At 44.5% G+C, this 22,893-nt stretch overlaps 1 protein-coding gene across 1 annotated transcript in view; it reads left to right on the top strand.

Moving 5' to 3' along the window:
- The first annotated feature begins 387 nt into the window (after positions 1–387).
- The window catches only part of LOC8029011 (beta-1,4-N-acetylgalactosaminyltransferase bre-4), a 123,743-nt gene continuing 101,237 nt past the window's right edge, over positions 388–22,893 (top strand). The window contains exon 1 of the mRNA XM_040504199.1: positions 388–744. Coding sequence (XP_040360133.1) covers positions 388–744 — 357 coding nt within the window. The remainder of the gene's footprint in view (positions 745–22,893) is intronic.

The following is a 22,893-nucleotide window of genomic DNA, read 5'->3' as shown; positions in this document are numbered from 1 at the left end:
GTTGTCCGCGCAGGGCTCTACGTATCACGTATATCGAATAACGTATTAACGTGTAACGTACAAGGTATGATACATAACCTAGAGCATAAAATGTAGAATCAAAAATGTATAACGTATTAACGTATAACGTGTTATGTATCAGGCACGTATCCAGGGGGGGAAAAGGGGAGGAGGGCTCCCCCGCTCCCCCCCCCCCCCTCCCGCCCCCCGAAACAAACTCCTGGCTACGTGTCTGTTACTTATAATATATAACGTGTAACATATTATCGATAACGTATAGCTTATAATGTATAATCTATAACATACAACGTATTATTGTGAACTTATAATGTATAATCTATAACGTCTATAATGTACAATCTATTGCGTGTATAATGTATAATCTATATGGTATTTGGGGCGTACAATGACGGCCCCGTCTCTTCTCTCCCGCAATGTGCAGTGGGTCGCATCCAAGTGGACCTCGAGCTTCGCCCCGGCCAGTTCCGGCGTCGCACGGGCTGGCCCAAGGGAGCGGCCAGGTCCACGCGACACCGCAGCCCCCCGTCGAGTCCCCGGGTACCCTCCGGGTCAGGGGGCCCGGCCTCGCCCCTGTGGAGCCCGGCCCTGTGCGCTCCCCTGCACCGGGTGGCCGTGATAGTGCCGTACCGGGACCGGCGCCTGCACCTCCTCATCTTGCTCAAATACCTGCACCCGATCCTACAGCGGCAGCTGCTCAATTATCGCATTTACGTTGTCGAACAGGTACGTGGTGCGAGCGCTTATTGACAGGTGCACAGTTTTTGAGACCCTGCTGGGCACACGAAGCTTTTATGACAGTGTTAAGAAAGTTCATTGGTAAATTTGGAACTATACTCTGTTCACCCTTAAGCTGAGATTGCAGCCAAAGCTACAAGCGCGATCTAGCCCGCGCTCCTTCTTTTGATACGTGAATTTCTGCCGCGAATGCTCGGTCTTCGGAAGAGCGCTTCAAAGCAGCAACCTCGAGCTCTCGTGTTCCTGACATTGGCTGCAGTCTCCACTTGAACTTGAAGTTGAACTTGTTTATTTCAGCACTATTGTGCTGAGGACACCAGACAAGAAGCGTCCTTATGGTGACTTGACTGGGTCTGGTGCCCATGCACTTACAGGGCAGGGTAATAAAAAAAAACACTACTCAATATAATTTGCCTGAACAAAACACGGGCGGGCATCTTTTTTTGTTAAGCAATGAAGATCAATGTCGTCTCTAATAAACTTGTTAAGCAATTTAGGCAGGTTATGTGCAGTTGACTGCAGTGAGTAATTGGTACGAAGATGAGGCACATTTCAAAACTCGGCCCCGGATATGGATAGAAAATTCGCGTTTTGTCAGGTGGAATAAATTAGACAAAAAAAAGAAATAAATTCGTCAGTTGAAAATAAATAAAAAACATAGCAAACAGTACTTGTATACACTAGGAATTCTCATGACGTTGAATTTCGAAAACAATGGCTCGGTATGAGTGTCGTAAGGCACGTTTGCATTAAAATGCAGCATTTTCTTTTAGAGGACTGTAAGCTTGTTAATATTACATTTAGTCATTGTACCCCAAACCAAATGACAATAGTTACTTTGTAAGCTAAACAGAGCGTGGTAAATTTACATTTCAATCTTTACAGGCAAGGAAGAACGACAGTGAAATATTACTCCAACAACTTCCTACAGTTTCTTAACTAGGTATTCTATGTTATTATCCCATTGCATATATTCTGAAAAAAAACGACACCTATAGCGTTTTGTGCTGTTTGGCTATTTCAATCTCGTCGATACCAATCTTTATATAATAATTACTAGTAACGTGCATATTCACAGGTCTTAAAACGATTGCTTTAGATTTTACAGTGTTAATTTTGAAACCATTAATTGTTGACCACGAAATAAACTTTTCTAAAACTAATACCCTTATCAGACGGGCCCCTAAAAGGACCTTCACGCCAAAGGACCTTTAGTGTAAATGTCATTTAGGCAGTGCCACGCGGCAACTCAAATGGAATTTAGCGTACAGGTCCTTTTCGTGACTATGAGTTCCCGCAACTCCCTTACGGCTGGTAAAGGCCTACTCTCGTCAGCAGCGGTCTACACTAGAGAAGCGAATTGAAATAAAAGATCGTACCATTATTCAAAATCAATGCGTTCGCATTTTTATTGTTGAAAAAGAGCGTCTTTCACGTATATTTCGTACAAACATCGCTCTAGTAATAGTTTTCTGTACTCTCGGCCTCGCCGTCGCCTGCTCGCATCGTCCACTTCGGCACTTCGGTTTTCCTTCTTCTATGTTTTCTTTACAACGGAGATCATTTTACTTTATATTTTATCATCCTTTAATAGTGTATTACTATCCGTACTGTACATATTTAATGTTTTTGTACAAGTATATATGTCTGTATATGTCTGTACTCGCGTCGTGCGATATGTCGAACGACGGAGGAGCGTCCACTACTTGGTCGCCGCGCTTCCATTGGAGCGTTGAGGCGACCTGGGCGCTGATAGGAATTTGGGAGGATTGGCTGGAAGACCTCCGACGCGTGCGATGAACCTCAAGCGCGAGCACGACGGAGAACTTAACAGGGCAGAAGCGTAACAGAAGCACGGAAAGGAGCGGGAGCACTGAGAAGCGTTAGGACTGAGCAACGTTACTAAAACATTCAGTTGGGAAACTCGCCATCGAAACCCGGGCCGCTGGCGTCCACCGAGACCGAGCTAAATGCGACAACAGCGCCACTCTTTATCGTTTGTCTGTACTGTGGACACCTTGAACTTTTTGAAAGCCTGCTTTGGCGTAAAAACAAACGGAAAAGACTCTTTTTGTATGAAATTTATTGGAGTTTAGTACAAAAAGAGGAGCGCGTTAAGTTTTCAAAATCTTTAGTTTGCAGGGTTTTGCGGCACAATTAATATTGTTTTTATATAACCATGCCTCAGCGGGGCTTTCAGGTAGCGCGTCCCGACCTAGGTGCATTTTAACTTCGGTAGTTCGACGCGGCGCGCCCGCCGGGGAGACGGGGGTGGCACCCCCTGTAACCTCTTCCGCTGTATCTGTTCTTAAAGCCAAAATAGAAGTCTCGTGCAGTTCCTCGAGTGGCCGCTGCGGGAGAAATGGTGGCGTTCTGTTCGTCAATAGCTCGGTGCTCGGAGACAGATTGGGCCCAGTTTTTCAAAGCTGTCTCTCTGGATGTTTCCCAACTGAGTGTTTTAGTAACGTTGGGACTGAGTGAGCGGAAGGCGACCAGGGTTGCCATTAATTGCCAAAAAAACACTTTGCTTGGGCTCAGAGGTGACGTTGTTGTAATCAATCGACTGAACTCGTAATTTATTTTTAATATATTGTTTGCTTAAGAAAAGCTTACTTATAAGAAATATTATTTATACCGTCAAAATATTTTTTTTTTCTGGCGTGAAAGTGATTTACGCATTTGAACCGAGCTACGAGACTTCCATCACGTAAACATCGTCTAAATTACATTTGCTTGAGCTGCCTGGTACGGCAAAACTTAAAGGTCATTATAAAATACTAAAGGCCTTTGGCGTAAAGGTCCTTTTAAGTGCCCGTCTGACAGGGGCATAAGTCTCGCTTGCTTATGAGTTCGTCCATATTCGACGCAGACAAAAAATACAGCCGTGTCGTCTGCATACGTAACAAAACGTGATTGGTTTCAATTATTGACTAGATCGTTTATATACACATTGAACAACAGAGAACAAAGTATGCTGCCCTGGGGCACACCACGCTACAAGAGTTGAAAAAAAAACATGAGCATTCACTGAGACGCATTGCTTACGTTGTTTTAAGAATGAGTAAATAAGTATCAAAGACATTCCACGTATGCCATAACACGAAAGGTTAACGAGGAGCGTTGAATGGTTAAGAAAGTCAGATGCTTTACTAAGGTCAACTAATATTTCTAATGTCAACTGTTTACGTTCTATTTTATGTAATTATATATTGCTGCGATATCAATGCGCATTCCCTGGACTTTCCCTTCAGGCTGAACGGAGTATACAGGGTGCTTTCACGTGACGTTAATCCGCCGTTGGGTTGTTTGGTGTCAGCGCTATAAAGCCTGTAGACCTATGTGCACTACATGTTCGAGTATGTAAGATGCATATGTAAAAGCACGCCTCCGGCACTCGCATGACGGTTCATGACAACAATACGTTGGACGTAATGACGTCAGTGATAACACCCCATACTCCGCCACCCCTCAGTGCCAGCGAAGCAGAAACTACAACGACCTCGATCCCCCCCCCCCTCTTACCCGTGCCGATCTGGATGAGCATCGTACCGGCTTGCGGTCGTCTGTCCCTACTGCGTGATGCACGTTAAAGACCGAAGGCTAGCGGTTGTACTGCACCGGCTAAATTGCTAATCTACAGCTGGGAGACTCGTCGCCCGTTGAGGCAGACCAAGTTCTAGGCTGTATAAACATACACGCAGCCCCAAGTTACAACGACCTCCCTTCACGTGCGCGCGTGCATTGGGGTTCTCTCAAGTAATTGCGCTGACTTATGCACCTTCTCTTTCGCTCACGCTGAGCAAGTTGGGATAACAGGTAGTAGCACCTCTTGACCGATCTTTCCTTGTGGGTGCAGTCACCGGTTAATAAAACAATTGCTCTAGAAGCATGAGCATAAAGCTTCTCGAGGTCGCTTCAAATTCATGACCAGATTGCGTCGAAACTTCAGAACTTATTGAACGGAGCGTTCTGTATCGTACAAACATGGATATTACCCGTTGAAAGTGACCAGAAACACAGTATCGATTTTCAGTTCATATTGTTGAAACCAGCAACGGGGTCCGATATTTTTTTCTTTTTTTTAACTCACTTGGATTTGCATTGCGTGTGTACAGGAATGCAGATTGCACTGACATTTATGATTGAGTGTACAAAGCCCAACACAGTTACCACAAAAAAAAAGAACTTTTTTTTTAATTTTTTTTTATTTAAAAATTGTGTTCTAGTATGAAGAAAATTTCTCATTTGGAGCACAAACTAAGTGCCCTATGCCCTATGGTCATTTTTATTTGAGTGCACGCTAGCTAACTTCCAATTTTAAACAACATTGCGAAAAAACAAAAAAAAAGCAACAGCAATTTTCGCAAGACAGTCGACGTTTGAATTCAGGCTGCGGCGTTGGGCGTCGCACTCTCAGTGGTGTGTTCACGTATTTGAGCTTGCCGTTTGCTATGCGGAGAGTGCAGGTTCGTCTGCTTCTGGCGCAGGAGTTATGGCGACGTCAAAACAACGCCGAGCTCTGATTGGTTTTGATTGGATGGATAGAGGGTAGACCTATAAGGCTATAAATTCCTTGAGGTTTTTCCGCTGTTTTCTTTTTTCAATCAGCCAATAAGAGCTCGGCGTTCTGACGTCATCGCAACGCTTGTGCAAGAAGCGGACGAAATTACGCTCCGCATAGCTTAAGGAACGAAAGGCGTGACTTACGACGTTCACGCTTCGCAATTGGTTCTTAGGTGTCTTTTTTTTTGGGGGGGGGGGGGGGGGGCTAATTGCCACAATCTGATTGGCTGTGGCGCGATAATAAGATGCCCGGGGACTCGCCATATCCTACGTTTTTTTAAGTTGTCGGTGAGTATAGCTGGAAAATATTTCTATGAAAACAACCTCAAGACGTTGCCGTTTTTGTGCCCCTCTCTTTGTCGAGTAACTTGCTCGACACGCCGACGGAAAACTTTGAGTGAGGAAACGGTAGAGTCCAAGACAACTGTGAGGAAAGTGCACTCGTCGCGAGTTACATCAAAGTCGAAAAAAAAAGTACCACAACAAAACTACTTCACTCGCAGTGAAAAAAAGAAAACAGTTCCTCTCGGTAATTTCGTTTTCGAAATGCAATCAGAAAAGGAACATCGTTTGTTTTGTTTTTTCTTGCAGCTATTTCTTTGGGCCATGCCGAGATAACGCTTTTCTGTGGTTTTTATTTCAGTTTTCTAAGTTTATCTATTGACTCATGTTCCCCAAGGACGGTCTGAGTTCTGAGTCAACTATTTTCTCCGGCTCTATCCTTCCCTAGGATTATTTATGTTAGCTCGGGCGCGCCAGCTGTACCAATATAACGCGAGGTTCATTCGGGCAATCCATTTGTTGCCAGGCTTCCGGATTTAGGGACCCGTAATATAAAAGAAGTAGTAACCAATAGCGTCCAAATTAGGAGATAAAAAAGTTATCTTTCTAAGAAACTGGAAAGAGACTTTGGAGCAGTGGTTCTCAACCATTGTTGTTTCGCGTATCCCTTGTGGATCGGCGGAGATGATGGGGGACCCGTTCGTGGACAGGGGAAGGGAAGGGTATGGGTTAATTATGATAATGATTTAATAAATTAATATAACTAAGGGCTACTGTGAAGTAGACCTCTCTCATTGATATAAACACAAAATACTTCATCCGAAAATTGGAACATTTTTTTTTCTATCTGAAAAAAAAAAAAACTTTGATTGCCGGGCTTGACGACACGACGACACGCTTAAGACAGGCACGACGTCGGGAACCCCTAGAATGCCTTCGCGGACCCCCATTTGAGAACCTTTTCTTTAGAGTAAACCAAGTGAAGTCTGGGTCACACGCTTGCGTTTCACTGCGACTGAAAGTGCTGTCATCTAGTGCAACCACACTGACTGCACACTAGCGCTGTCTATCTAGTAACCATGGAACTTTTCTGACCTGCGTATACGTTTCTTATTATTGTTTTTTAGACGTATCATTGCTCTACGCTGGGCTTTAAAATAACCTTTGCAATTTTATAAGTGACCGTTTCCGACCAATAGTGCACAGGTTTGATCTTGCAAATACTGCGAAACCTTCGGTCAGATTATGCGCACGTCAGGAGTGTTCCAATCTGCCCGACAGACGGGTCCAGCGTGCCTGTCTTAAGCGGTTATGAAACATCGCAACGTAGTCGGTCGTAGCCAAAAGCAAATGCGTGAATCAGCCATTAGTGCGAAGGCGAGCTGGTGGACGTTTACCACCATAAAACTAACCCGAGAAAGGGTCACAAAAACAAAACAATAAAGTGGCAGATAAGAAAAAAAAAAGAAATGGGACAAACAGTATATCGAACCAAGCTACAACGTACATTTTTTGCTCTTTTACTTAATTACTTATCTCGTTGTTTGTGCCACATCCTTGGAGTGATCAGAGAGAAAGTTGCGCATCTTTAGTGGCGAGGGCTAAAGAACGCTCAGGGGTGTTCGAAAAATACGCGTCGCTTCTCAGAAAACAATGGAAAAATGAAAGTCGTTTACAACTCCCTGTAACGCCGAATTAGAGCGCAGCTCTTGAGGAGGAGGAGGGAAGGGTACTGAGGGTCACGTGTTCTCGGGGGGGGGGGGGGGTCACGTGACCTGGGAGAGTGGTCACGTGACCCCCAGAAATATTTTGCGCTAGATTTAGCAGGGACATTTTCCCGCTAGTTGTAGCGGCGAAATTTTTCCGCTAGATTTAACGGTGAAATTTTTCCGCTAGATTTAGCGGGGAAATTTTTTACGCTAAATTTAGCGGGGAAATTTTTCTGCTAGATTTAGCGGGGAATTGTTTCTGATAGATCTAGTGGGGAATTTTTTCCGCTAGATTTAGCGGGTAAATTTTTCTGCTAGATTTAGCGGGGAAACTTTCCCGCTAGATTTAGCGGGGAAATTTTTCTGCAAGATTTAGCGGGGAAATTTTTCCGCTAGATTTTGCGGGGACATTTTTCCGCTAGATTTAGCGGGGAAATTTTTCCGCTAGATTTAGCGGAGAAATGTGCCCATAATGCACCGCGCAGTTTCGGCAACGACGACGGCGACGCCGACGGCGACGGCGACAGCGACGCCGACGGCGACGGCGACAGCGACGCCCCTCAAGCCGGAAACGGGCGCCTAAGAGCTGCGCTCTAAAAAGGCAATTGGAGCAAATGTCAAAACTGCAGTGCAGAAAAAGAAAACAAAAACTACTATAGATACCTGGCAGGCAGAGCAAGCATCTGAGGGCCTTACAGGTGTCTCCAACTACACCATCGCCCAAATATTTTAATCAGAAAGGAACGTTTTGCGAAGTTTTCTTTTGAAACTTTTCGTAAAAGATGAGATTCTGCAAGCTGGTGCAGCATGGCAGAAAAAAAGAAAATAGTGCTGAAATCGTCTAAGAACTCACTGGAAGGAAAGAAATAAAAAGATTGCTGACACTCGGATTAACCTTTTTTTTATTAAGGTTTCTTTTACTTTGAAACGTTTAACACTTGGTTAAAATGCCCACTTCTCGTTATAAGAAATTAAGAATTGCTTTTGTCCATGTTACATCGGGGATATTCCGCGTATCCTCTAAAAGTGACTAACATCTCTTTTCCTTCTTTAATAAAAGCTAGTTTCATTTTTTTTTTTGTTTATTTGGGAGTCTGGTACTGTTTGGACAACTCCCATAATTTGTTTTAGCAATATTTCCCTCTTTCATACTGCTCTTAATACATAATGTGTTTTATCAGCCGATTTTTATGAAGTTCTCTAGGGTTTGGCTGTAACAGCCGGTTGTAACGGCTGGCTGCAACAGCCGGCTGTAACGGCCAGCTGTAACAAGATATCTAAAGAATCTAAAATATCTAAACAAAAAAATTTTACACAACCTTAAATTTTTTTCTGCATATTACCAATTATAAGCACTACATCTGTAGCTTATTTCAGTGCCCTAGCGCTTGTCATTAAAAACATATTTGTGCTGAAAAATGTCAATTTTAGGGCAATATTTGGAGGGATGAAAAAAACAAAGTAGTGCCAATACCAAAAAAGTGTATCGTTACATTCTGCTCCGACATCATCTCAACAAAACTGCTATATTGGAACCGTGCTATCTTTAATGGATCGTTCATAAAACATGAACTAGCGGAGCAAGTGAGGGTCCGCGCCATCATGTTCGCAACGCTCCAAACGCGCATGAACAGTAAAAACCAACACATCCATAATATCAAATGAAAGAGGATTGCATTGCCTTTCGAATGACATCAATCCCACAAAACAGTATTTAAAAGGAGATGAGTAATGACCTGCCAAAAAGTACCTAAACTGCCACATTCAGTGGGACCGTGGCCTTAACGTTTATCACGCAGTAGTGATGCACGACCGCACGTCGGTACGATGCTCATTCAGATTAAAACGGGCAGGGGAGGGGATTGAACCCAAGGATCCTGGGTTCTGTGGCGCGAGCTTTCGCTCCACGTGCTCCGAGCTCGTGTGCCAAGGGGGGATCGATGGCCCATACGGCCACCGATCCCCCCATCACCCTAAGCAAAGCGCACATGAAGGCACCCTAAGCTTTCCAAGGTCGGTGGTCGGAGCAGGCTAGGACGAAGTCATTTGCGCGGGGCGCGATGGCGCGGTCGCGTGCTTCGAGGCCTTTCCTGTCACGCTGCGCCATCTCACGGGGAGTGTCAGTGGGGAGGACAATGACGGCGTGATGAGCTGACGCTTTTTCTCGAACCTCTGATTGAACCGCGGGTTACCTACGAAGTAAGCGAACCCCAAGACATCTAAAGAGGCAAGGGGGGGGGGGGGGGGGGGGCTGAAACCATCACGAGTAATTTCAATAGAACAACAGGGGTGAGCAAATTCTTTTCCCTTTCTAAAGAAAGGGAACCAAAGGCCCGAACGCCGGGTCGTCTTAGCTAGGCCTAACCGATTACTCTAGATCGCGCATGACTACTCTGGCTGCCGAGCAGGCCGCACAGCCCAATTTCAACGCTGACACTAACGACACGGACGTCGCACCCTACCGTACCGTACGAAGAGCAGTGATCCACAAAAACGACTTCGAACGAAAACAAGAAGGACGACTTCGAACACGTGACCTTGAATGCCAAGCAGAAAAGCAGTGACACCGATGGCATGGAGATCCTCTGTGAGGCTAAAAACAGATGGAAGACCGTCATGCAGAAGAAGACCAAACCTGCACAAGGAACCTACATTCCACGATTCAACGAGCCAAACATACTGATAGTCATCAGACCCAAAACACAGGCAAGGATAACGGACATCCAGCCCAGCCCCTTCACGAGTCAGGTGAAACGGGTTCTCACGACACCTTTTAACAGAGACAGGCTTTATTTCGGCCCAAACCCGAAGAACACCATAGCTTTCACAGTCTACGACGAAAAGCACGAAAGAGACATCCTCCAGCTAGACACTTTATAGTTGGAAAACAACAAGGAAGTGGAAATACAGGCGTACAGATCCGCCACAGGACTCATGCCCAGAGGAGGCTATTCACCATATGTAGTGGTCTACTACAGCGCAAGACATTGTCGCTAATTCGGACTCCGACTACCACAACGTAATAGACGCAAGGCCACTTGGAAGGAACAGCTCCTTTCTGTTAACGTTCAAAGGCGAAGGAATTACTCGGAAAATCGTCTACCACGGCAAATTGGTCACAGTCTACACGCACAGATCTACAGCTGTGATTTGTGTCAAATGCCACGGCACTGGGCACAAAGCAGCTGTGTGCAGAAAACGACAACGGTGTAGGAAGTGTGCAGAAGCCCATCCGGAAGAAGAACCATGCGGGGACCCTTTCTGCCCTAACTGCCACGTGTTTGGCCACACAGCCTCAAACCCCAAATATACAAGCAAGATGTATGCTGATGCCAAGCTACAGAAGTGGGCAAGAGCACCCCTGATGGCCCACACAAGAAGCTCAACAGCAGATGCTGCGAAAACAATTACAACCAATCCTCCCATCTTGCGCACCCCACACACGCTGAAGGGGGATATGCCTCTAACAATAATAGATTTGCGCTACTGCAAAGCCTTGAACAGTTTTCATTACTAGAGCTAAAAAACAAGGGAAACGGTAGCAAGCAACATCAGTAGCATCATCGCTGTTGATGCCACCACAATCGCAACTAACAAGCAGAGCCTTCAAACCACCACAGACAGGACTTAAAAAAATGCCCCCTCAAGTAAGACAACGCATGCGTTCAAAGAAGAACGACTCAAGGAACACGAAAAGATCATTGTAAATCTCAACAAACAAATGAATCTACTCAAGGCCGAAATCGAAGGCAGTCTAATCGAGGGAAGATCCAGGCAAAAAAACGAGCTAATATGAAACATAAGCAACAAAAAGACGCCAGGCAGAAACAAGAACAACCGCAGCAGGTGCAGGTACCGATGTTCTCAAGCATTTCTACCTCAAAACTCGCTAAAAATACAGTAAAACAACCCAAAAATCCCCCGCAGCTACTCACACCACGCAAAGAGAAACCTGGGAGGAGCAGATGCAAAGTATAGAAGAGCAGATTCGACAAGTACAACAACAGATACAACTACAACAGCAACAAATGTAACAACAGATGCAGCAACTGCACTCCATGTTCGCGCTGTACCAGGCTCAACAAACACAAGCACAGCAATGCAACGTATAGAGTACCCCAGTTCCTGGTCAACATGGGCTCTAGTCCACATAGAAATGACAGCAAAGCTACTGCCCTCAATATTTTCAAGAAGAATTGTCGGGGCCGTCGCAGCCATAAAGCAGAACTCAACATAAAACTACAAGATGAAACTAAAGATGCACTATTATTACAAGTTAACGGTGAGAACATTGGTCTCAAAGGTTACAGAAGCTTCACATCACCATCCATAATACATAAGGCAAAAGAAAGTGCAGGCTCAAGCAGCGGTGTATCTTAAAAAAAAAAAAAACAAGTAACCTATCAACAGTTAGACTCTACTAAATGGTGCAACGAAACCCAAAAAATGGTAGCCATACGAACAACTCAAGACAAACAAATTACTGGCGTCAGTTTACTACCGACCAACCTTGTAAAAGGACTACGATCACAGCTGGCTAGCCCACATAGCGCGTGCATTCCCCGGACATAATGTCATCATATGTGTTGACTTCAATGCCTGGCACAAAGACTGTGGTCAAGAACAACGTAATGCTCGAGGAATTTAGATAAAGAGGAATATGATAGAACAGGACTCAAGTTACTAAAAGACCCACAAATTAAAACGCGACTGAGACAAGGACATTAAAACAAGGACTCGACTTCCGACCTAAGTCTCTCCACAACTTAACACTCTCCGCAACAATCGAAAATCTCCTAGTCTTGCGAAACCGCTGACCCATCTGGTAGCGATAACTTTTTGACACACATCGGATTACATTTAAAAGGCGAGCTAGAGCACAAAAGATAAACAAGAACCATAATTCGGGGCGACTTGAGATCTGTTATGAACCAAGAATACCACATAACAAGCATAGAATATCTCGTCCACGTGATGCGAGACGCAACCGAAAAGGCCACTGTTCAGAAAGAAGTCAACGCAGGTGGCCGGACACCAGACACGTATCTCATGTCGCTGTGCCAATGCAGAAAACAACTGGTCAACAAGTACTGAGAATCCCGAAAACGCAAGGATCTCACCGCAGCCAACAAGATTGCTAAAATAGCACAAGTCTACGCCAAGAATCTCTGTCTGGGGAACTGGAACGAGTTATGCGAGTCATTTAACGAGCGCACCTTCATAACTCATATGTGGAAAATCTGCAATTCCATGCTCGGCAAGGGGAAGGAATATGGCACAACGGCAAACATAGCCCTTCGCAGCAGCAGGACACTAAGGGAAGTCCTCGAAGAAACAGGCCCTATATTCTTTCCGCAACCCGCTAACACGCTGCAGACGAAGCAATCTACAAACCAGCACATTTGATGAGCGATAGGGAACATCACTACAACTTTATTTCATCCTACAAGAACTTGAGGTGGCCAAAGCCAGCAGCAAGACCACGACCGCTCCAGGGCCGCACCAGATAACAAATAGCATGCTTAGGAACCTGTCAGAAGCAATGAAAAGCGTGCCACGACGCTGGATAAACTCGGCATAAATGAATGACCGCTCGACTTCATTAAAAGTTTCCTACAAAGCCGGAGTTATGCGTTCAAGGTAGGCAAAGACCAGAGTAGCACGAAAGAAAATGCCACAGGAGTACTATGAGGGCCCGTGTTATTTTCTGCACTATTTAACCTTGCGATGGCACCATTGGCATGGAAATTGGAAATGTCAAACACTTACAATAAACGATATATGCAGATGATATCACGCTTTGGACGAATCATGGGGCCGCAGAATAACAAACGACCACACTACAGGAAACGCTTGCAAGCATCGAGAACTTTCTGGCAGTGGCCGGAATGGAACCCTCCGCCGAAAAGACTAAACTCATGGTATTCAGAAGAGACAGGAACGCAATCAACCCCACCCTGAATGGGCACACCTTAAAAAGGACAGACGAGCACACTATACTCGGGACACATGTCAACACGAAGCTCAATTCGGACACATAGATCAAACGATTGGCGAAGACGTGGAAAACAGCACTTATCCCAAAAAATCATCTACAGATGCCGTTTCTATGGGCTCAACGAACACAAGTGGAAACGTCTTGAAACGTTGTTTAACGACGCAAGAAGAAGCATCTCTGAACTTCCGAAATTCAATAAACTGCAAGAATTGCGCAAATTTGTGCCATTCCCAACATTTAATGAACTGACCAACAACCAGGAACAAGCACACCGCATCAAGCTCTAGCACACAAAGCAGGGCAAAGAAATTTCTAAACTGCTAGGCTGGAATGTAGACACAGCAGAAAGCGAACCCATTCCTGAACAGCTACTTCCAAGGGAAAGAAAAGTAGTGGCACAATCAGATCAACTACCCCGAAAAATGGGTCGAGGCAACCAAGAACGACGACAACATAATGCCAAGAGGCACAAGAATGAAGTGCAGGCACTTCTAGAAAACCCACCTAAAAAGACGACAATCCGTCACACGGATGTGGCGTATTCCGAACAACGAAGAACGGCGCTGGCGTGGCACATTGCCAACACTAAGATGACGCGCACGAAAGACGCTAAACACAGTAGAACAGCGCAAGAAGCCGAAATTACGGCAATAGCAGAGGATCTAGAGGAGGTAGGCAAAAACGCACAATGTGACACACACATCGTGATATACACTGACTCGCAAGAATCCATTCGTTCTTTGAAAACACCCCAGGGAAGATGCGAAGCAGTTCGCGACATCATGAATATGGCTATCGAGCTGAGGATGCGCAATGTTCAAACCTCTTTGCACCGGATCCCAAGGCACGGGGGAATTGAAGGCAATGAGCTTGTCAACGAAGCAGCGGGATAGTTCAATCGTTCATTCCTCCACTGCTCGAAATGCAGTTCGGAAGCCTCCGCATCCACACTCGATCCTACGAGGTCCTTAGAAAAACAAAGCACCCTGGAGAGCCGTAAAGGCTAAAATTGGCGGGTTTTATGAGCCTGTGTAAAAGATAATGGCGGCCAAGACTGCACTTAAAAAGAAAATCGACAGGAAAAAAGAAATTGCACGAGAGAGTTTCCCCAAAGGTTTTCAGAAGACACGAAACTCTTCTACTTCGAAGACTTCAGGCGGATGAAGCGGTAGCAGCTTCTGTAACAAAGAAATGGAACGACACTGCTAAGAGAAGAAAGCACCCCGACTATCACCCAAAACCAGACAAGTGTAAGTACTGCCTAAAATATACCCCTGCATGCACTTAATACTTGCTCTGGGGGTGGAAGCAGCACACACACAAAAAAAAGGACACCGATATTGGTGCCCTCAAGCCGGAAGACAAGCTTACAACGCTACACGAATGGATAAACGCCGTAAGAATAGCAGAACGACGCCAGCTCATCCTAGGAACCTTGGTTGACTTTCTAAGGACGACCGGCTTAGAAAGAGACGTGTAATAGCAGCTGCCCTAGTGTAATAGTCATTTGTATGAGAAATTTAGTGTGTCCAATAAACACATATGAATCACACAAGACACATAAGAACATTGAAGAACGATATAAGAACTACATAAGATATATAAGAACGTATAAGAACCATATAAGGAACTTATAAGAAACTTCTCACAAGTTTTTTATATGGTTCTTATATGTTCTTATATATCTTATATAGTTTTTATACGGTTCTTATATGTTCTTATATATCTTGTATGATTCATTTGTGTTTATCGGACACAGAAATGTCTCGTACAATAGAGATTTTTCATTAAGGTGGGCGTTTTCAGATAAGAACGAACAATCATGTCCTGTGACCATTTTTAATTGTGATGAAGAAAAACTAATTCGCTGGCTCCATGCCCAGAAAAATAAAACCAATCCTTGTTTTAAAAAAAAAAATTGTTTTTGTAAAAATATTTTGTAATCATCCCATCAGTCACGTGCGCGTTTTGCTTATCCCGCGATGTTGGCCTTTCGGGCGGCTTCCCACAAAAACTTTTGGCTATGGGTATAGAAACATTTACTGACAAATTAGGCATAGGAAGGATTGACAAAAAGTATGAATCACCGACTATTAAGGTCGTTATTTTAAGGAACGAAATCGCAAATACGGCCCATTGCGCCATAACGCTCTGAATTAAAGATTTTTTTATCCGTATTTACAAATGCTAAGGTCGTCAAACCTTGCCAGTGTGTTGACCTCTATATAGTTCATCTGTGCATAAAATATTGTTCTGGTTAGGGCGAGAAATTTACATGAATCGCACACACAGCGAATGGGAGCAATTCCATGCAATATTTTGGTTATTTAGGCCTTGCATTATTTTGAAAATCTTTTTAAAAAAGCCCATCTTTAATATTCTTTAAACTCTCCGAATTTAGCGTTTATAATATGTGCTAATAGAATCTGCAAAAACATAATGCAATATTTGTGTGGATTTCAAGTTATAAAGCGAGAAACATGGCTAAACTGACGCTAACGCGGTTGGCATAAATGAATCGTGCACATACCCGTTCTTCACAATTTCATTATTATTAAAAGCGTAAAATTGCTACAGGGTGGTCAGGGAAATACAAATTGACAGCACAGAGCTGGACGGTAGTTTTGGAGGGAAAATTCCTAATACATTTTCGTACAACCGGCCCGAAAACGCCCATGGGCCGGAGCGATCGAGAGACGCCACCCTGCAGCATGCTTCGCGGTGCTTGTTTTAACGATTGAGAGGCGCCACCCTGCAGCATGCTTCGCGGTGCTTGTTTCAACGATCGAGAGGCGCTAACCTGCAGCATGCTTCGCGGTGCTTGTTTTAACGATCGAGAGGCGCCACCCTGCAGCATGCTTCGCGGTGCTTGTTTCAACGATCGAGAGGCGCCACCCTGCTGCATGCTTCGCGGTGCTTGTTTCAACGATCGAGAGGCGCCACCCTGCAGCATGCTTCGCGGTGCTTGTTTCAACGATCGAGAGGCGCCACCCTGCAGCATGCTTCGCGGTGCTCGTTTCAACAGCCGGCGTGTAGCTACGCGACGTAAAGGAAGCAACCGGAGCGACTTCGCAAAGAGAGACTTTGGCGCTAACATGATATAGGAGGTAGCGCGTGGCAGAACCTTAACGTGCGCCCCCTGTGAGCGCCAATAGATCCGTCCCAAAAAATATGACACAACGCAAAAACAATAATAACAATAATAATAATAATAATAATAATAACAATAAAGATAATGCAACAAAAAGAATTGCGATTGAATATGACTTTCGGTAACTTAATTCAAATGACAACGGTTTGGAGTATCGTGAAATTCAATTTGGATATGTTTATGTGACCTACGTCAGTGATGGTGCATCAAGCCACTTTAAAGGAGCTGTGCAACGATATTCAATTGGAATGTTTTCTCTCTACACGAGCTTACTGGCGCACCTGGGACTCAAGGATACTCACACGCAACGCCATTGGCCAAGAACCTCCTTTGTTGCGGTGTAATTTCAAGGACAAAAGCGATCATTTTCATTCAATCTCTCCTTTGCAAAATTTGATGACGTAACTCGGGGATCGCAGTACACCCAAGTGACGATTGTTTGAATGCGGTTCATAGATTGGACCCGAGCATTGCGTGGGCACTCGACTTGGGCTCGTGAAAATTGCTAGCTAGAGAAGCATTCGGGTTGTGACCCGTGTCCAATCGCTGCAACGACGACAACAGCCGAGACATAACAATGTCTGCAACTCAGCGCGTGTCCTGCGCTTTGCCAACCCCAGCGCGTGGCTGTGATCAACACTGGCGGCATATGACCGGCTCCAGATCACGTGGCCGCTTGTTCTGGCTGCGAGTTGAGGGGGTGAACGCTGCTCGTTTTTCTTAATTTTTTTTTCTGGGACTTCTATTGCGTGGGGTGAAAAACGAACGCGTGTTTCATAGGTCATTAACGTTAGGGATCCGTTTTAAGCGGTATTTGTGCACAGTACAAAAATTGTTGCATAGCTCCTTTAAGATTTAGTACCAACTACATAGGCTGCATAACAACAAGTACACGTCAGCGAAGTGTATTTTTATGCAACTGGAGATGGTAAGAGTGTGTGCTATAGAATCGGGGGTCGTGTCAAGCGCCAGGAAACAATATACAACCTATGACGGCCCACGAATATCGTGATAAAGTCGGCGTCAGGGATGGTTACCCCACTCAACACTAAACTGCCGAACGTAAAACTAATACAGTTCCCGAAAGCTGACGTCAAAGCGTTTAGGGACATGGAAGCAAAAAAAAAAAAAAAAAATGGGACTCTAGCTGTTTCTGTTGTGCGTGGAAATCAGTCCTGTCACTCGTGGCAGTGTAGGCTGCCCGAAACTTCGCTACCACAGCTGTCTTAGCAAGAACATTCGACGCGGAAAAGACGCGGACGATGTTTTTGCAGACTGTTAGTACATATTATAAACGTTAATTTCGGAGAAATTAAAGAATATTAAAGATGGCATTCTTTAAATGATTTTCAAATAAATGCATATTTAGTTAAATGCCTCTGCGTGAACAATTCTTGTAAATTTTCCCCCCTAACGAGGACAAGGATATTTCATGCAATTATGAAATATATACAGGGCAACTCACTGGCAAAGTCTTAATATCTTAGCTTTTATAGATACGGAGAAAACGCATCTTTAATTATAGTGTTATTACGCCATGTGTCGTGTTTACGATTTGTTTCTCAAATTAATTACCCTAATACTCGGTCATTATTACTTTTTGTCAGTCTGCCTAATTTGTCAGTAAATACTTCTAGACCCGTAGCCAAAAAAAGATTTTTTTTTTTTTTGGGGGGGGGGGGAGGGGGGGGGGGGGAGGGAAGCCGCCTAAAATGCCAACATCGCGCGATACGCAAAACGCCCACGTGACTGAGAGGTGGTTACAATTTTTTTTTTCGCAAAGACATTTTTTTTTCTTAGAACAAAGATTTTTTTTTTATTCTGCTGGGCATGAGGCTAGCAAAATATATATTTTTTTCACCAAAATTAAGAAAGGTCAACGGACATGGTTGTCCGATATTATCTGAAAACGCCCACCGATGACCCAAACTTACCCCTCTGTAATGCGGATTCTTGGGCTCCCCCTCTGGCCCTACCGTAGGGTATACACTGCCAGTTGTATCCTCATCAATAAACGTATTCTGAACTGAACTGAGTGTGTCAGATATGAGATGAAATCTTCGGTAGGCGCTGTCGTTCAGACGTAACTCTCTTTCACCCTCGAAGGCCTATCACATCTTTCGAGCTTACCGGTTTTTGTCAGAAGGATCGAGCTTGAATACTATTTTTTTTGTAGTTTCCTTGCGGTTTAAGAAATCACTAGCTTATTTCATGTCTTAATTTTCTCACTGCACACAGTAATACTGATACAAGTGTAACGCGTGGGAGCTATCTATATTTACACCTCTTTCGATAAGCTAATCAAACTATAGTCAGCGGCAGGTCAAGAACGAAATGGAAGCTCCTCCCACCTCTTTCCCCTTCAGCAGAGCGAACGCTGGAGAGGAGGTTGACTCCTCTCATGCGTTCGCTCTGCTAAAGTGCAAAGAGGTGGGAGGAGCCTCTACTTCGTTCTTGACCCGTCAGCGACTATAGTCGCGAACCTCTTGGATGTGACGTAGGTCTGGAGGTCTGTGGGGGGCCCAGTTTGAACATAAGTTCTGAGTCAGCGTTCGGTATGGGGTCTTGTAATGCCTCATTCAACACGAGCCTCAACCAAACAGGTATGCAGCACTCAAGTATATTTTCTACTCACGCACTGGCGCGCGGTAGGTGAGGTAGAATATTAAGCGCTTCGGCCTTGCCATTCAGGTGTCTGAGAATGTGTGTGTGCTGGTCGCGAGTCGGGTGAAGCTTAATGGTGCTATATTTTTATTTTTTATTTTTTTTTTATTAATTATCTCACACAATTGCTGGTGCACGCAGAGGAAAAAAATTAAATTACGTTTTGCATGATATAACTGTCAAGATGCAGTCCTACACAATAATGAGCGAAAATGACACAAACAAATCTGGTTTTATATGCCTGATAAAAATAAGGTTCTCCCTCGTTTTCCGTCAAGCGTTCCTGGTTAAATAGAAAGAAAAAAAAAAACCGTACAGGCAGCTTAGTTTTTTAATCGTGACTGTGCGCGCACTTAGACACATTTTCGTGGAGGGTGCTATTAATCGTAAATAATCAATAAAAGAACTAATTGGGCATTGAAATTAAACCTGCTGCGCAAGGCCCCTTAACATCCGTGCATCGTAAGAAGACGACTCAACAGGGTGAAACCTTGGCCCTAGTTTCCTAAACCCCTCCTGGACAAAAACACGGGAAAGCCCTCCACGGTGCTCTGTTTAATAATAAATGAGGTACACGGGAACCCACACCGAGAATTATTTGCCGAGGGAGGAAAAAGAAACAAAAGTAGCTGCAGAACGGTGTATGTGCGCGGGATATAAGATGTACATAAGTGGTTCCCAAACTCTGGGAAAGTCTCTCGTATGCTACTCAGTTTGCTCGAAGGCTAACAAAAAAGAGGAAGTCATTTATCGCGGCATCCGGAGCGTTCTAATAACCGGCTAATCTAATAAAAACATGACTGCATAACTGTGCGGACATAACACTGAAACTTGGAGCTCTCTGGCCTCCGTTCAGTGACACATAAACACTTCTCAAAAATAATTAGTTGACCGAATTTAGTCCCTGGGTAACAACTCCCTTTGTGAAACATGTTGCCCATCTTAATTGTGTTGTGTGTAAAGATGGAGAGCGGGAACTTAGCCGGCTAAAGTTTGCGCCTGGTGTCTCTTTCGTAGATTGGAAGGTTAGCCAGCGCAGCACGACTGCTAGTGTGGGGGATTTAAAGTGTATCACGCTGGCAGCAATACATGACCGTGCGTCGGCGCGGTGCTCATTCAGATTGAAACGGGCAGGGGTGAGGAGTAAGCCCAGGATTCATGGATTCTGCAGCTCGAGGTATCGCTACACGTACGGGGGCCGGTTGGGGGCCGGCCCCCGTACGTTTTACCTTTTACGCACCATAGTTAACCGGAACCTTTTAGTTTTAATAAATACAATAAAAGATAGGTTTCCAGGCCAAAAAAAAAATCAATTTTCTTGTGAAGGCAGCTCCCACCGATCCGATGTAGCGCGCCTCTCAGTATACTCAGTAGTGCCGAGACCATAACTTGCAATGAGATATACACACACACAGACCACCTCAAGGCTGGTTGACGCCCTTGCGTTTGATCACGACCGACTGAAACAAGACCGGTTTTTATGCCTCTTGCGACGGCCAATGACCGGCTGCATTGCTGCTTAGCAGGTCGTGAGCCGTCCCAAGAGGCTGGAAAATCGGTCTTGTCTCAGTTGGCCGTAGGCAGATGCAAGTGTGTGAACGGGCCTTAACTCAGACTGCCGCTGTATATGGACATTTGAAAGAAAATTTCCCGACCTCATGGTGACTGTTTACATAGTGTGTACGTTACATGACGGGTTTTCAAACCCACACACTTAATTTCGCACCATTCAACGTGGCGTCCTTCCTCTAATGGAGCGCTATCAACCACGTAAAACGCGACTGAACTTTGATAAACAGCACTACGAAAAAGAGAGAATGTGAAAAAGACACACAGTGCTTGCTCTCTTAGGTAACGTTTTTCCTCCCCAAAGTAAGCACCGCTTAAAACACGAATAAACAGCTGGTTGAAATCAAGAACCTCAAAGCCTTACAGAAGTATGCCTTCCTCTTACAATTCAATCTCGTCATCTTAAAATGTCAGAGCAGCTGCTTTCCAGGTGGCATAGTTCTTTGGACCAATATCCTAATTGTGCCTAAGGGGTTTAGTGCCTTAGAAAGTTCGAACAAGCAAAGGTAGAGCCAAACTTAAACGTTTCTGGCCACAGTCTGGGTACCTTGGCCCTACTTCAGGTAGCAAGTGTCAAAGTACGGCTTCGGTGCTGGTCGTTTTGCTGTCCTCTGACAACTGAAAGCCTAAATTGCCAAACAAGTACCAGATTTAGGCTCAACCGCCGGTATTCGGTTTCATACGGTCACGAATGACAGACGTTGAGCCAAGTAAAAACGGAAAGAAGTAAAGGTTTAATGAGAGTGAACTTGTGTCAGACAAAAAGAAGAGAATACAAGGCAAGAAAGCAGGGGTAGGCGACGGTACGTCGGCGTAAGAGATGGTTATTGCAAGAGGGAATTAGTGAATGAATCGGCAATACGGCGCTCGTTTCTTTATGTAGTATGCTCGTCATCTCGAATATTCCACCTAGAATGTTCGGGAAACAGCTAGGGCGACGCTGACTAGACAAAGTCATTCTGGCCTCCTTACCGTTTACGCTCGGTGTAAAAATGTACGCGAATCTTCTAGATGAACGAAGAGGCATATCATACGCGCGGCAATACATGGCATCTTTGGTTTAGGTCTAGTAATTTGGCAATTTTGTGGCGAGCCAGACGAAAAGCCCCAGAAACGCCAACAAAAGTACTCTGGCAGACTGACACTAATTACCGCCTTGGAGTAAAAACGTATTAGCCCAAGGTTACGCCACTAGAATTACCAAGCTTGTGCCAAGTTAGGCCTTTCTCTAGCGTGCTAACTGGATGTAGTCACACGACTGATCAAACCAATTTATTTAGTAGTTCTCCTTTATATTACTTGCTAATAGATTACTTTCATTATTAAATTATGCCTGGCATACATCAATTCACAGCATCTCCTCGGAACGACTATCTCAATCTTTTAAGCTAAGTTAAGAAGACTCAAACAACGTCCCCTTATAACCAAGATCACGAACGACGGGTGTCGATAACTTTCGTGCCATCCTTGATTATCTTGAGGTGGCAAGGCACTCATCAAGGCCGTAACAGGGACTGACAGGCATTAGCCGCCCTACGTTCTTTAATCATTCTGGGTTGTCTCCATGTCTCAGTTGAACCAGAAGGATGGCTCCCCTACAAAAAAAAAAAAAAAAAAAAAAACTTTTCCGTACGTCTTGTCTGGTTACACTAACGTCACTCACTCACAGAGGAGTCCTTGAAAACTTTATATCACTAGCAATCCACGGCGCATTTCCTTGTGTGTAACCCACGCCTAGTTATGGAAACTGTCCGAGTTGCTACTGGCCTGTGAAAGAAACAGAAGCCAGCCACTACTTTTGTAGGAATAGAACTAGAGATTTACAGGTAGCATTTGCATCCACAACAAAAACAAAAGCTTAAATTTTGAGCTTCTGAATGTCGTGCTCATAATTCCAATGAAACTTTATGATGGAAGCTCCAATGTTCGCTGATACTCCCTATATGCTAATCCTTAAGCAACCTGCAATATTTCTTCCCGCGTGCATCGCTAAAAGTAAATGAACACGCCTCCTTTCCTTCTTTCTTAATCCGTGCCTCTCAATCTGTGCCTTCCGAACAAGCCAACCGTCCCAGAGAACATTGCCACAATTGACTGAGGGCTCAATTAAGAAATTGATTACATTATTATATTTAGTGAAGCAACATTATGCCTTTCTACTAAGTAACCAATCTATAAAAGAGTAGGTTGTTCAACTAGCC

Source organism: Ixodes scapularis, unplaced genomic scaffold (assembly GCF_016920785.2).
Source record: "Ixodes scapularis isolate PalLabHiFi unplaced genomic scaffold, ASM1692078v2 PGA_scaffold2__306_contigs__length_199485367, whole genome shotgun sequence".
Lineage (NCBI taxonomy): Eukaryota > Metazoa > Arthropoda > Arachnida > Ixodida > Ixodidae > Ixodes > Ixodes scapularis.
The sequence above is the reverse complement of the archived record's forward strand: the minus strand, read 5'-3'. Positions and strand labels throughout refer to the sequence as shown.